Source organism: Chenopodium album, chromosome 9, assembly GCF_948465745.1.
Source record: "Chenopodium album chromosome 9, dcCheAlbu1.1, whole genome shotgun sequence".
NCBI classification, from domain to species: domain Eukaryota; kingdom Viridiplantae; phylum Streptophyta; class Magnoliopsida; order Caryophyllales; family Amaranthaceae; genus Chenopodium; species Chenopodium album.
The window spans coordinates 71,067,922-71,083,905 of NC_137842.1; the positions used below are offsets into that span (position 1 = coordinate 71,067,922).

The 15,984-nt window shown below is 31.5% G+C and overlaps 2 protein-coding genes across 2 annotated transcripts; both read left to right on the forward strand.

The window, feature by feature from the left end:
* The first annotated feature begins 2,201 nt into the window (after positions 1-2,201).
* LOC145559136 (cytokinin riboside 5'-monophosphate phosphoribohydrolase LOG5-like) lies at positions 2,202-5,025 on the forward strand. The gene is made up of 7 exons (XM_081620560.1): positions 2,202-2,473; positions 2,600-2,697; positions 2,812-2,842; positions 2,972-3,071; positions 3,189-3,259; positions 3,393-3,536; positions 4,411-5,025. Exons 1-7 carry the CDS (start codon positions 2,300-2,302, stop codon positions 4,522-4,524), a joined length of 732 nt encoding a protein of 243 aa, XP_081476686.1. The 5' UTR covers positions 2,202-2,299; the 3' UTR covers positions 4,525-5,025.
* An 8,530-nt stretch (positions 5,026-13,555) lies between these two features.
* On the forward strand, positions 13,556-15,310 carry LOC145560448 (NAC domain-containing protein 6-like). Its single transcript, XM_081621702.1, has 3 exons — positions 13,556-13,886; positions 14,047-14,315; positions 14,656-15,310. The coding sequence occupies exons 1-3, from the start codon at positions 13,718-13,720 to the stop codon at positions 15,139-15,141; spliced, it is 924 nt and encodes a 307-aa protein (XP_081477828.1). The 5' UTR covers positions 13,556-13,717; the 3' UTR covers positions 15,142-15,310.
* The last annotated feature ends 674 nt before the right edge of the window (positions 15,311-15,984 follow it).

The following is a 15,984-nucleotide window of genomic DNA, read 5'->3' on the forward strand; positions in this document are numbered from 1 at the left end:
AAGTTGGTTTTCTATCCTCCATAGCTTTGAAGAAGGTTTGTAATAACCACACAAATGAATCTGTTGTTTCATCCCCAATAAAAGCACATGCAAACATACAATTATGCCAGTGGTTATTTATGCCAACAAATGGAGCACATATAAGATTATATCTGTTGGTTCTGTATGTTGTATCAAAGACAAGAACATCTCCATATATCCTATAGTCTTCTAGCATCATTGAATCTCTCCAAAAGATATTGCAAATTCTTCCTTCTTTGTCAAACTTCACTCTAAAAAAGAAGTTTGGATCCTCTGATTGTTCTTGACTTAAAATGTTCACTAAAGTTTGAGCATCTCCAGCCTCAATTTGTTCCATTCTTAACCTTGAGCAGAAATTCAGGTGATCTACAACACTATGGCCTACATTCTGTTCTCCTCCAGCCTCTGTAGCCATGTAATAGTAAGTGTCCATTGTAGTTAAACCTGAAGATTTCATTGTTTTGATTGCTTCAGTTTTTTCCTTTGTCATTTTTCTTTCAGAACGATGCAAATAATGCCACTGTGGCTTTGTTAGCTCGTGGTTATGCTGAATAACATGAGACACCACCTCAAACTGTCCTTCTTTATTCACTTTTGCTCTTATGCATGCCTTGCAATTTGATCTTGTAATGGCTACTTGTCTTGGCTTTCTTGCTTTTACATTTACATCCTCTTCATCAACCATTTCAACTAACTTTGTTTTCTTCTGACCTGAATGTCTCTTTCCCTCAGCAGAACACACATAGTTTTTCTCAGTTACTATTTTTGTGTGTTGTTTGAATCTAGTTGTATGTTTTCTTATTGAAAATCCCAGTATAGCAGCATGTTTTTCATACAATTCCAAAATTTCTTCAAAAGTTTCTCTTACCACACCAACAAATGATCCTCTAAGATCTAAACCAGAAGCATCAATTGGATTTGTATCTGTTATTTAATACAAACAAATCAGATAATAACCACAGCCAGCATAAAAAAGGGTAGCATTCGTGTGAAAATAGGGTAACTTTTATGCATGAAAAAGGTAACATTTAGGCATTCAAAGGGATACTTTCTGCATACAACTTGAATTTTCAGCATACAATTTGAGTGTAACATTTGTGCATAAATAGGGTCACTTTTAAGCATGAAAAGGGTAACATTTAGACATTCAAAGGGTTACTTTTTGCATACAATCTGAGTGTAACATTTGTGCATAAATAGGGTCACTTTTAAGCATGAAAAGGGTAACATTTAGGCAATCAAAGGGTTACTTTTTGCATGCAATCTCAAAAGTTCTGCATTCAATCTGAGGGTAACATTTAGGCATAAATAGGGTCACGTTTATGCATAAAAAGGGTAACAATTATGTATTCAAAGGGTTCTTTTTAGCATACAATCTCAAAAATTTATAGAAATTACCTTCAGTTGCATTTGTTTTGGTTGTTTGTTCTGAATTTGAATCAATTGATTTATCAGGAACCACTTGATTTTCAGCATTGTGTATTGCGTCTTCTGCATTATCAATTGCTTCTGCATTGTCTGGATGGTTGAATATTGGTACGAATTCATCTCCAAAACAATAAGTTTCTTCTTCTTCTATAATCGATCGATTTAAATCGATTTCAAATTCAGTCTCAACTTGCCTCTGTTTTTGTAGCAATTCGTGAATGAGATTGCTGCATTTTGTTGTATCGAAAGTCGAATTCTCCATTGATGATCGATTTCTGCAATTTGTAAGTTTTCTCACCTTTTTTCTCCTCGATTGATGATCGAATTCTTCTATTTGTGCGTTTTCTCACCTTTTTTCTCCTTTATTGATGATCGATTTCTGCAATTTTTGCGTTTTCTAACCTTTTTTCTCCTCGATTGATGATCGTTTTTTGCAATTTTTGCGATTTCTCACTTTCTCTCTCCTCCATTGTTCTGCGTTTTCTCACTTTCTCTCTCCTCCATTGTTCTGCGTTTTTTTGATTTAGGTATAAAATTCCGTGATTTTAAATTAAGCTATTTTAAAAAAAAAAAAAAAAAAAAAAAAAAACAATAAAGAAGTTGCACGTGAGAAAAACCCGATGTACAGTAAAAATACTGTACACCGGGTACATGCAAATGGAGTTGAACCTTTTAATCTTCGTTATCCCTATCCTTATTGCCAAATACCCCGTATATAGTCATTATATATTTATACCCCTTCTCATTTCCCCATCTCTCTCTTTCCCTATATATAGTGGACCGACCTCTCCTTGACCAATCACCATTTGTCCCCCTTTTAATTAAATTATAAATTACCAAAAACAATAAAATGTGTTTTGAGAAACAAACAGTAGTAGAGCAAAAAATGGAACCAACAACAACTATAGAAAAAGAAGCTTCTTCATCTTCTTCAAGATTCAAAAGTGTTTGTGTTTTCTGTGGTAGTAGCACTGGTAAGCGAGACTCTTACCGCGAAGCTGCCATTGAACTTGGCCAACAATTGGTAATTTTTCTCATTTGCTAATAATAATAATAATAATAATAATAACTATTTAAATTGTTAATTAGGGTGTAAATTTTTTTTTTTTTTCTGTGTTTTTTGAACTGATTTTGTGTTTTGTTGTTCAAGGTTGAAAAAAGATTGAATCTTGTTTATGGTGGTGGGAGTATTGGGTTGATGGGTTTGGTTTCTCAAACTGTTCATCAAGGTGGTGGTCATGTTATTGGGTATGATTTTAACCTAGATTAAAAATAAAAAAATAAAAAATAATTCTTTCTATATATAAAAAAAATTGATTTTTTTTGTGTACAATTTGTTTATTATTGATTTTTGATGAACAGAATAATACCCAAGACTTTGATGGGAAAAGAGGTAAGTTTTTTTGGCATTTTTCTGTTAAAATTATGTTACATGGAATTTTTATTATATTTTATAATTTTCATAAAATACAAGTTAATAACAAGGGAATGTTTGTGTATTTTTGGATAAATTCAACTATAGCTTACTGGAGAAACAGTTGGAGAGTTGAGACCAGTTGCAAATATGCACCAACGAAAAGCTGAAATGGCCCGCCACTCTGATTGTTTTATTGCTCTTCCAGGTCCCATTACTTCTCCACTCGCTAAATTTTACCACTCGGGTTAATTAATTGTCACGTTGATAGTGTAATTTGAACTCGTAATGTGACTCGAATGTTGGTTGTCTACAATTTGAACAGGTGGGTATGGAACATTGGAAGAATTGCTTGAAGTTATAACATGGGCACAGCTTGGAATTCATGACAAACCTGTATGTAAATTCATACACACCTTACCATATAATATGAATAATGCATGCAATATAAGTATAGATTGATTATATTTAAATTATATGAAATTGATTATTGTTATATGATTAAAAAATAATTAAATAAAATATGTAGGTGGGATTGCTGAATGTTGATGGGTATTACAATTCATTGCTCACTTTCATTGACAAAGCAGTTGATGATGGTTTCATTCATCCATCACAACGCCACATCTTTGTTTCTGCTCCTACTGCTAAAGAACTTGTTCAGAAACTTGAGGTGGGTCCTACCCTTTTTTTTTTTTTTTTTTTCATCTCTGTAAAAATCTTATCTTTTCTTTTTTTGTGTGTGGCCTTACCTTACTAATTTTCACCATGTCAAATACACTGTTTGTTACCATGTTGCACGGCTTAAGTTAAGTAAAACCCGCAATTCTAAATTAATTGTCACGTTGATACTGTAATACGATTATACAATATGAAATGCCGAGTATAATGTAGAAATAAGATAACTTAATACCTTGGATGAAGGTACGGTAGTACGAGTAGTTTTTAGGATAGTTGGTACATATGAACAAGTTTATGCCTTGTAAGTTATTGAGTACGGATTTAGTATATTATGATTACGCACACAAATGATGTAGTAGCTTGTTATTTTGAGGCGAATCTTGACTCATAATATCTTTTTGATTATAGCTAAAGTGTTTAATTTTTTTTTTTTTTTTAGTATACTTTAGTGACTATCAACTAAGATCACCCTTTAATTAACTATGCTTGACTTTGAAAAAAGAGTTATAATAGCTTAATAACATAATAATGAAAGAATAGTAAAATATAGTCAAATCAAATATTTTAAATTATAAATGGTTTTGTTAAATGGGTCATAATGCCAATTAAAAGGATAAAGATATTGGGATTTCCACTATATATATGAACCTTGATGTGTAATCTCCATCACCATATTAGTGGAAATCTTATCAGAGGCAATGAAAATACAGTAATATGAAATGATTTATTATTAATGATATTCATTAAAAAGTCATAGCTAATAATGATTACACAATTAGTTGGCATTAATTCACTTTATTTTATTCAAATTTTTATATTTTTTTTTATATATATTTAATTTCATTTATTTAATTTTATAATTTTAGGAATATGAGCCAGTGAATGGAGTAATAGCAAAGGCAATGTGGGAGGTAGAGCAACAACAACAACCTCAAGTGGGATTCAACACCACTCCTTTGCAAACTGAAGTGGCTATGTAAAGATCATGCATTGCATCAACAAACAATCAAAGTTCAACTTAAAAAAAAAAAAAAAAAAATTATATTAAATTTTTTGCTGCTGATTTTGGAGGGAAGAAAATAGCTAAATGGTGGAAAGATGAAGAATCTTCCTTTTGGGTCCCTCTAACTAAAACTTTATAATAGTATGGGAAGTTATAAGGGGGTTAAAAACAAAAAAAAAGTCATATTATTAGTAACTGACCATATGAAAAGTTGCATCAAGTGTAAAAGGTCATGGAATGTTGCAAGTGTTTTTTTGCTATAACTTTTGAATCTTCTTTTTGAACCTACCCCTATCTAATGTTGTTAGCTAGCTGCCTCCAAAAGAAAAAGAGGAAAAACAAAAAAAAAAACAAAAAACCTACTAATGTCATTATATCCTATTGTAGATGGTCTTGGTTGTATGTAATCGTCTAACTTTTTATTATCCTTGAATTGTATGTATGAAATGAATATAATCAAAGTACTATTATATTACTATCTCTGTTCTTTGAATATTTCATCTTGGTTAAATACCTTTGCTTGAATTTGAAATGCGCGCGTATTTCATACAATGAACGTGGTATAATCACCACAATATATAATCAATGTATCTCAAATGATATCATTAAATTCCATTATTAGTAGTAGTTGTAATTTTGTGAATGTAGCATCTCCAATTCTCCATGTCTATACATTACAACCATTCTCCAAACACCGTTTACAGAGGCGTGTTATCACCCTACGGCCCTGCCTCGTTACCATTATGCATTTCACGGTCGTATGACATAGTACACCGAGATGATATGCATAAGCATAACAGTGCAAAATGATTAATAAAAGCATGGGATTTGCATGCATCACTGAAGATGTGAAAAAGAATAAAGCTAGGATGCATGTTATTAAAAAAAATGGTAGGAGGGTTGGCTTCCTTTGCGATTATGGCAGGTATTCTTTGAGTGTTTTAGGCTACTTTTGTGTATATTTGAGTAAGAGGGTGAGATGCAATTGTACGTAGTGTTTATGCTGCTTCTAATGATCAGTAAAGTGCGCGGTACACAAATTCAGGGGAGTACAATGCAGATGCTGCACAAGTAATTTTGTTTCATCTGATGTAGCTTTGAGGGCGTTTGTTGCCTGTCAATGGTCCTCCACCAATCAAACATCTGATTTCCTCTTCTTTTTTTGTGTGGAAGAGAGGCAGATGATGCAAGATAATCTTCTTATCAATTAATCTGACTAATCATGACTCTCATAGTCAAGAAACAAATGTGTACTCGATTTCTTTCTTTCGTTACAAGTCCGTAGTAGTATTTTGTTGAATGTTTTGATTGATTTTGAGCATGTCTTCACCATAAGTAAGGCGAGTACACTAATAGACCCTTACTCGAATTGATCGTTTTGTGTGCAACATCCATCAAGCCATTCTTGAGGGTTAGCTTAGTGAGAAGAATTTATTTGTGGGGCGAGTAAAGAGTCTCAATATCGTCCAAGCAAATGCTACCCTTAGAATTTTGATTTCTTTTTAAACTTTGGTTCTTGATCGATTATTGATACATTGTAACATTGTTATCAAGGAGATTATTGTAGTGTAGTATCATATCACTATCAAAAATTGAGTGTTTCTAATTACAAGTATACATACAATATTTGTATATTACATCTATTTAGCTATAAATGTTTATTTGCATGGACGGCATGGTGTATGTAGACCAAAAGAACCATTTTACTACCTCTTATAACTTTCAGAATAATGGACCATTAACTATCATTTTGCTAGGGAAGAATGGACCATGAACTATAGAATTATTTCTCTTCTTTTGACGCACATGTACAACGATTATTTTAGATTGGTTTTGAGAATGAACGCGGTAACAAATGGTGGTAATGATAATAATTAAGTTTATGCGAACGTTTAGTAGCTAGGAAGTCCAAATCAAGCTTGGTACATTAGATGCCGTTATATATTTATCTTAAACCTTGATCCGCCTATTGCGAGATGGAATTATTTTCAAGTACTACTCTTTGGATCGTACATAAAATCTAATCCTAATCAATAGTACCATCTTAGAGAAAGGACATCTTAGTCCACTTGTTTTGTAAACCCACCAAAAAAATCAGAAGAAACCCAGGCCAATTGATAAGAAGTAGTAGTCCCCCCCAATATTATTCTGATACATACACTTAAAACTGGTCACAACCCTCATTCACAAAGAACACATGAAGGACACAAGCCTAGGAGTCCCCCACCAAACAAAGGCCACACCAACACCCACACCCACACCCGCATTCGCACCGCGACACACCATAGTTTGGTCTATTCTCATGGGCATGTCTTCTATTTTTGGAGCTCCGGGACATGTGAAAAGATGTGGACTACTCTTTGCTGTTTTTCCAAGTACATTTCTCACTTTTCTTCACTATAACCTCTACTTTTATATTTTCATGTAATATAATTTTTTTATAATAATGTTCATTTCTGTCCTTGGTCTGGACCATATAATATAAGAACCTGGACCATATATTATACATACAATCTGTTCTTTTTACCATTCTTAGCTTCTTCTATGACTGTATGACACCAACATTTGTAGAACATTTTTATTTGTTTATTTATTTTGCATGTTTATTATCATGAAACTGAAACTTTAGATACTGTAAAATGATCATATATTATATCAACTTTAGTCAAGTGTAAAAAGATTTGTGACTGTCTCGTTTACCAATGTTTCATGTAAATCTCTGAAATAGTAAGTAAAATCATAAACTTTCATATATTCAGAATGTACTTGAACCTTGTTTTATGTAGTGTTACATTTAAACCATAAAACTCACTGTAGACTGTAGTGAATCATGACTTCTGCTAATAAATTTTTTTAGGGTGCTAATTAATAAAATTGGTAATAATATGTAGTACAGTACATATTGTAGTACAGTATATATGCACTAAATAACTCCGTAGTACTTTTCCACTTGTGCTTTTTTTTTTAATTGTTTGCTGTAATCATTTTGGGTATGTACTCTTACTCCTTTCAAGTTATATGGGGTATCATTCTCTTTGTATCCCAATTATCTAGTTTAAAATTTCTTTGTTGGTTTCTTTTTCAAGGAGAGGGAGGGATGAAAATGTGAAAACTCGTACATGTACACAAGTGTACCTTGTGGGTTAGAGGTAGGTGCGCCTAAGAGTATTATTTGCGCATTTGATACTTTTTTTTATTTTTTTATTTTTTTATTTTTTATTAAACTGAGCAAAAAATTACTATAGGATATATCTCACCCTACATGTAACCTGTTATATATAAAAACTTTTCGCAAATTTTTAATACTTGTAGGGAGTAAGAACCTATTTATGGACGTGTTCAACAATAGCTTTTGAAGTTGGTGGTGAGCAATAATAATAGCAGCTTTTGCCCCAAAAATCTTGCAAAATTAAAAATTACAATTCAACTTGCTAGTTAATTTAAAAGGCCCAAGGCCCCATTATTTTGGTCACTAGTTATACCCCACAAGCCTACTACAATAAAGACTGTAAGCCCTTGAGTTTTTTTGGAGCCGCCTGGTAATAGGAGCCTTAATCAGTCCACTAGTAAGAATTATGGGCTTTGATCGTATTAAAGTTTGGGGGAAGGCCCAATAAGAAGTAAGTGGTATTGCTTCTTCAATTCCAACTTCCTTTTACTTTCTTCAGTACAAAGGGCTGAGATGAGTCTAATTCAATTAGCTTAGGTAGTTTTTAGTTATTTTATAATTAAGGTGTTTTTGTGTCTAAAATGTTGTGTGAAACACAACCTTGCTATTTTTAGAAGGAAGTCCTAATATATCACTGTTAGACACAAGCATATACATGACAATCGTAATTTTGTAAATAATGACGTTTTGAGAGTACTACCGAGAGATGATATAGTACTACCTAAAATTTTTCGTAGTGCTTTATATGCTTCTAGTAGCATAAAAGACGCTCTTAGCTTAAAAAAATCTCAATAGTACTATTAGGACTTCCAATAGTATAAAAGGCTGTTATGTAATTTTGCTTGTGTTTAATGGTGATGTATTAGGACTTCCTCCTCTTTTAAGTATGTTAATATATTTTTCACCACATTTTATTCCACACTATTACCATTTTAAACTCGGACTTGAAGATATGAACGAATGAATAAATAAAAACTTCTAGAGACCGCAAATATGAGACTAACAAAAAAAAATCTTAGGAATTAATTTGCAATATTGAAAGGAGACTTAAAAAAGGCAAATTGTGTTGAAATTTAGGGCCTGTTCTCATTGACTGAACTGAACTGAAATGAATATTTTATAAGAGAAGGAAATTAGGAGCTGAGTTGAGCTGAGCTGAGCTGAACTGAACTGAATTTCAACGTAAGTGAACATACCCTTAGTTTTTTAAAACAAGTATGTATTTATATTTATTTTTGTTACTTTTGTTTATGTATGCAAGTCACTTGATACCAAAGAAAACACTAGTCTAATCAATTGATTTTTCTAAATCCTTCATATATTTTGTACTTGGTAGTATTTTTTCCCTCTAATCAACATTTCTACTTTACACAAGACTGACAAATATAACATGTACATTTTGTATAACAGCTTTGTCCAACGTTGGTTGTCTGTGCACCACTTTGAATTTGAGAATTAGAAAAAATGATACAAACCGATAAAAGTCTTGCGGTAAATGTTTATAAAGTCTAAAATTATTCTCTTATAAAGGTTTATAGACTTGGTCCAAGTAATTATATTATACAAGGTACAGATAGTAACCTCTACCATTGATTGTCCTTATTAGAAGATTCCCGGAAAATGTAATATTACTAATTACCACATTCAAGTACAATTATAGGGTTTTCCCTTGAATTCCACCCCTATTAATTTTGGTACAAACTGTATGATATATACCATTCCTTTGATCAATTTTGTCAAGTTTCAAAAGGACTCTTGTAGACTGAAGGCTATATTTCTGACTTTAAAAATTAGTGAATAAGCATGACTTCAAGTCAATTCTTGAAAGAAAACGCGTCTTTTGCTATTATAACTTTGATATTGTAAATACTTTTTTTAAGTGATAAATTTATGCATGCATTTAATTGAAGAAGCCAAAAAAAAAAAAAAAAAAAAAAATGATCTAACGATTAATTGATTAGATAGATAGATTTGAAATATATGCTCATCTAACTAAGATCGTGTTTTGTTTAACTTTTATACATTTATTTCTACAAGAATAAGTTCAAATAAAAATTAGGAAGTGTTTAGAGTGACTTGATTTGGAATCAATGAATAAGAATAGAGTGATATGAGGTTGAAACTTGATTTTTAAAACACTATGTTTAGTTGTTGTTCGAGAATGATTTTATATTTTTGATACTTGAAGATATGGCATGAGGCATACTCACCCCTCGAATTTATAAACCATGTATACAGGTTTTATTTATTTTAAACCTAAACCTCATATAAAAAATCTCAATTAGGAATAGAGACATATAATAGATGAAATTGAAAATCGGCTTAAACTACGATTTTTTATTCTTTTTAAGAAGATAAAGTACAATTTCTTTATTCTCTTTTAAAATATGACTAATGGAGTTTTTTTTTTTTTTTTTTTTTTTTTTTTTTTTTTTTTTTTTTTTGAGAAATGACTAATGGAGTGCTTAAATAGTTAGATATAGGTCATGTTTGGCAAAAGTAGCGGTAGTGCGTAGCTTTTAGCGGTCGAGTAGCGGGCAGCTGTTAAGGTAGCGGGTAGCGCCGTAGCGGTCAATGTAACGGTTAATGTTATGAGTGTTTGGTAAAAGTACCGATTGCAATAACTAAAATATATCAAAATTCATATAAATATTCTTTAAAAAGTAATAAAAAAATTGCCAAACACTACCCGCTACTTCTAAACGCTACTATTTTTAACGTTTGAAAAAAGTTACCTAAAAGCTACCTCTATCGCTAATCGCTACTTTGCCAAACACTCTCAAATTTATTCTAGTAGTGTTTTGACTAGTCAAAACGCTAACCGCTACCTCAAACGCTACTACCAAATACGGCCATAGTAATAAGAGGAGTTTACACACAAATCAAAGTAAGAGAGAATGAAATCTCGTTGAATTCATAAGTGATTAGAAATAACAAATGATCATATATTCATACAATGCATGAGGCAATCTCGTTGAATTCATATGTGATTAGAAATAACAAATGATCATATAAATTCATACCAATGCATGAAGCAATGACCTTGACTCCTTAAGGCTTGAACCGCAAACACAAAAGTAATGGTCCAATTATTATCAATTGGTTGAATGTTTCAAACCTTGCATAAATTCAACAATCAAAAAAATCTGAAGAAAAATAAATAGTGTCTAGATAATATTAAGCTTTGAAATCTTCATAGAACTATTACTATTCTAATTTATCCCATCAATTATGGAAGAGTGAAGGAATATACGTAGTATTTTAGTTTTAGCTCATTTTACAAATATACAAAGAAATCCAAGTGTTTTTTCAATGGATGGTAGACTTAGGTCAACTTAAAGTTATTTGTTTAACATTATTTTCAAAGTCTGTTTTTGGAGGTGATGATTATTGGGAAGGATCCTAAAGTATCATTATTCTTTCTTTTAATTATTGATTCTCTCCATTAATTAATTTGCAATAATCTAAATCTACATCACTAATAGAATGAAAAAGATCAATAATTGAATTGGTCAAGTGAATCTTCACTTTTCATTAATTCTTACCTTTTCAAAAGTTTAAAACTAATGTTTGAACAATTATATGCTTTAAAATGTCTTTTTTTTTTTTTTTTTTTTTTTTTTTTTTTTTTTTTTTTTTACTTATTTGCCCTCATTGATGTTAATTGTCTATTTTTTTTAAACTCAAAAGAATAGTGTATAGACATGCATTTATGCCCCGAATAATATTTGTTTGGATATTTTTCCTCATTAATGTTTCCAACAACTAACTTTGTGACTTAAGCGAAATATCTCATCAGACAGATAGAGCTAGCTATGGCGTGCGCATTAGCCGCCCTAATTTGATCAAAATTTAATCTAAAGTAAAAATCTCATTTGTTTCCTATACACAATTTTTTAAAAAGAAACTCTAATATGAGTGTTATTGAAAACATGATCTCACTTGTTTTGTACTTTAAGATATCCTACATAACTTGTGCATACACGGTTATCAAGATAGATTGCTACGGAGTAACATAATAGGTTCAGAAATCCACAAAGGCACATGACATGGCCAATAATAGTCACATTTTTTCATTTCTGTTCAGTTCAGCTCAAATCAGTTCAGTTCTTAATTTTCTTCTCTCATAAACAATTCATTTCAATTTAGTTCATTTCAACTCTAATTAGTTCAGTTAAGTTGTTTTCAATAAATTGAAACAGGTCCTAAGTGTGTAACCTAGCTAATAGTTTTCTTTCTTGATTTGAGATGTTTTCAAACAAGAAAAATAAAGCATGTCCAGTGAAATAAATGTTCATAAGTCATTTTTCTTTCTTATCAATTTAAATATACTTATAAAAAAAAAAAAAAAATTAAATATACTTAAAATTGTACATTCCTTAGAATTCTTATACTTCTTCCATTCTTCAATATCTTCATGACTTCGGACTTAAGACCATATCTCAAATATAGAGTAAATTTTCCCACTTCTACCCCTATTTGTTCCAAGTGTTGATTAAGGACGCCTTGCACTTTCCTAGTGTATGAATTGCATTCCGTAATCCTTGAGGGGAAACAAATGTCATATTTTTGCCATCCAAACAGTACCACAAGAGACAAGACTACTCCCACTCCCAATAATATAATCGTAAACTTGTAATCATAACTTACAATGTTTGTTAAATTTACACTTAAATTAATATTGAAAAAGTGAAACTAATCATAAACACAGTATTTGGTACTTTGGTGCTTAATACACGTTTAATGTTTTATTTATTTATTTATTTTGATAGAAAATAGAGGTTTAATTCTAATAATAATATAATAAAAAATAAATGAGAACCCATAACATAAAACAGAAGACTTTAATAATACTACCTCCATTGCATATTATTTGTAACGATTTGACATAAAATAGAAAGGAAAAATGTCTAATTGTTGCAAATAATATGTAACAGAGGTAGTATGATGAAATAAGATTTGAAGAATATAATGAATTTGGACAGCCATCATATTCATGGTTGTGCAAAAATTACATTTGGCCATCAGCAATTGTTGTTTTCCGTATACTATTAATGGACTAGACGAAAGCGACATCAAAATAAGACTTGGTAAACATTTGACATATGAGGTAATAATCCACCATTTTAATCTAGATTTTGGACCGTTAACAATTTTTTGTGGTTGAAGCTTGAAATTGACTTCATTACTTTGAATTAGTACTCGTAGTAGTACTAATATTACCAATGCACCAAGATACTAGAAAAGGATATAACTCATATAAACATGCACTTACCCGGAAAATTTCAACCATTTGCAAGGACATTTCTTTGTTGTAAATATAGTGAAAATAATTGTAAATTATAGTAACCGTACATACTTAAAACTAACTTAAATCCATCAAAATCTAACTTTTGTGCTTTCACTAGGGCATGTTCTCTTCAGTTTAATTTCAGTTCAGTTCAGATCAGCTCAGTTTCAATCAGTTCATTTCAGTTCAGCTAAGATGAACATAAACTGCGCTAAGCAGCTAAATGATCACAATTCACAAACAATTCTAAATTTTGTTTGTATAAAGAATAGTCTAACCAAAAATCAAAGCGTTAGTCAAGCACCAAGACTCATCAGTTGACAATAGTTTGTTTGATAGCTTAAGGCTCACTAAGATTAAAGGGATTAACCAAATTAAGAGGTGATATTATCATCTTCAGTGGGTCAGTCTACACCGTGTGGGTCCAACTGTCCAATGGTTGCTATCAATTGACCCCATTTAAGTCCACTCTTTCCTAGACTTTTCGTTTATGCCTCTCTTTATTAAAACATACCATCATTTCTTTTATTCTACAAAAACATTAGATTTTGTACCATCAATATCTCTTTCCTTATAAATACTCTTATACTTTCATGCTTCTATTTCATTAACCATAGTTTTCTCAAATAACTTGTAGTACAAAAAAAAGAGAGGGAAAGCTTAACCAATATACAAAATAATATATCATTTGAATAAAAGTATATAGAAGCCATGGATGATAAAACTTCCCCAAATTTCGAATTACCCGGTTTTCGATTCCATCCTACAGAAGAAGAACTCTTGGATTTTTACCTTAAGAACATGGTTAATGGGAGAAAAATGCAACATGATATCATTGGGTTTCTTAACATTTATCGCTTTGATCCTTGGGATTTACCAGGTTTGTTACGTGCACAATATTTTTTTACAATTGAATTATAACTAGTTTTTACGTAATATTGTAATAATATGTAACTATCATTAAGATTATTTATGAGTTTGATTCATTTAATGAAGTTTTAGTACGTATGCATAATAAAAAATGTTACATGAAAATGCAGGGTTGGCGAAAATAGGAGAAAGAGAGTGGTACTTCTTTGTTCCAAGAGACAGGAAGCATAGCAATGGTGGAAGGCCTAACAGAACCACAGAACATGGGTTTTGGAAGGCTACAGGCTCGGACCGAAAGATATGGAGCTTATCGGAGCCTAAACGGGTTATCGGGTTAAGGAAGACTCTTGTGTTCTACCAAGGTAGAGCACCAAGAGGTACCAAGACTGATTGGATTATGAATGAATACCGCCTCCCTGATAATTATGTTTTACCTAAGGTTTGTCTATTGATGCATATCAAATACTCTCTACTTTCATTACTATCCAATATCCATATATGATATGTACATACATAAACATCGAATAATATTACCTTCAATTAATATGAAAAGTCGAGGATCTTTCCTAAGCTCCACATTAAATTTCCACATGTATTACCAAATCATAGGTCCCACCAAGGTTCATTATCAATAAATATATGGACTACGGAGTAGTACAATATACAATATGCTAAAGACGTAAAAATAAGTTTTAATCAGTAAAAAACACTTTGGTTTATATATCCTTTGTTATACCCTAGATCGAATACGAGTCTCATGGTAGATAATGTTAATGCAGGACATAGTATTGTGCAAGATATACAGGAAGGCAACCTCATTAAAAGAACTAGAACAAAGAGCAGCAAAAGAAGAAGAGAAGTCAACAAATGGATTAGCATATTCTTATCCCACATCTCCTCTATCATCATCAAATGATACTCATCACTCCTTTTTCGGTGCTGCTAATGCTAATGTCAATGGTAGCGGACAATTATTGCAAGACTTTTTTGCACCAATGTCTACAAACTATATGATTACAACTTTGAAGAAGGAAGATCAAACTACTTTTGTAGAGAACGATTGCAAAGTAGCTGCTGCTGCTGCTGCTGTTACTCCTACTCCTAACACTATACAACTACCCTTTGGAAAGGAGAACTTAGAACTACAAGTTCCGAAATCGGGTATGGATTGGGGCCAAGACCCGTTTTGCTCATTATCATGCAGCCCATGGCTTGAGAATTTGTTGAACTTCTCTAGCCCAACTCTAATTTCCCAAATTCTATGATCAACTCTACTTAATTAATTGTGCTAGATGTGACTAATTTGGTTTAATTGATTGAGCTTTAATCTTGTTTTGCTATCCTCCCTTCAAAGTAAATGAGAGTTACAGAGGGATGAGATAGTTGTTTGTAGCTAGAAATCAGCACATTAATAAAGTGGAGTATTATATATGAGTTTTACTAATATGTCATGTATAGTGTATTCATATTACTAGTAGTAAAATCGTTGAACATAAATAAGTTACTCTTTATCATCCCGATTTTTCTTAAATATTAATGTCTTCTTCAATTCTCTTATACTTTGGATTATTTACTCGTACATATAAAGGACTGAGAACTAAAGAGGTCAGTAAATGTATTTGCACTTTATATTCGGAACCTAAGACAAGCATTCATCACTTGCTAGAATAAAGGATAATTAAGAAACGAAATCTCTAATAGCCAACCTCCCCTAACCCCAACTAAGACGATAATTTGTTTAACTTTTAAAGGCGTAGGGTTAGACTTTACGGAGTAATTTATAATGGATAAACACACAATACAACTTCGTATGTTCAGAAATTTTTCTTTAAAAGTGTTCATATTATATCCTTTTATTAGTTTGGTTATAGTCATATTTGGGTGAAAACTTATTTTTCGGTCATATTTAGATATACTATAGAAGAACTTATGATAAATTTATGATTTTTTATGTTTAAAAAAAAAAAAAAAAAGTCGAGTTGAGTCAATTTCAGAATCTAGTATAGGTATAGAAATATGTCAATGAAAAGATTCGTACCTTGGTACCTGCATAGACAGCGCCTACATGATTTTGTCCAAAGCTAAGCTAATGACAGCATAACAATGAA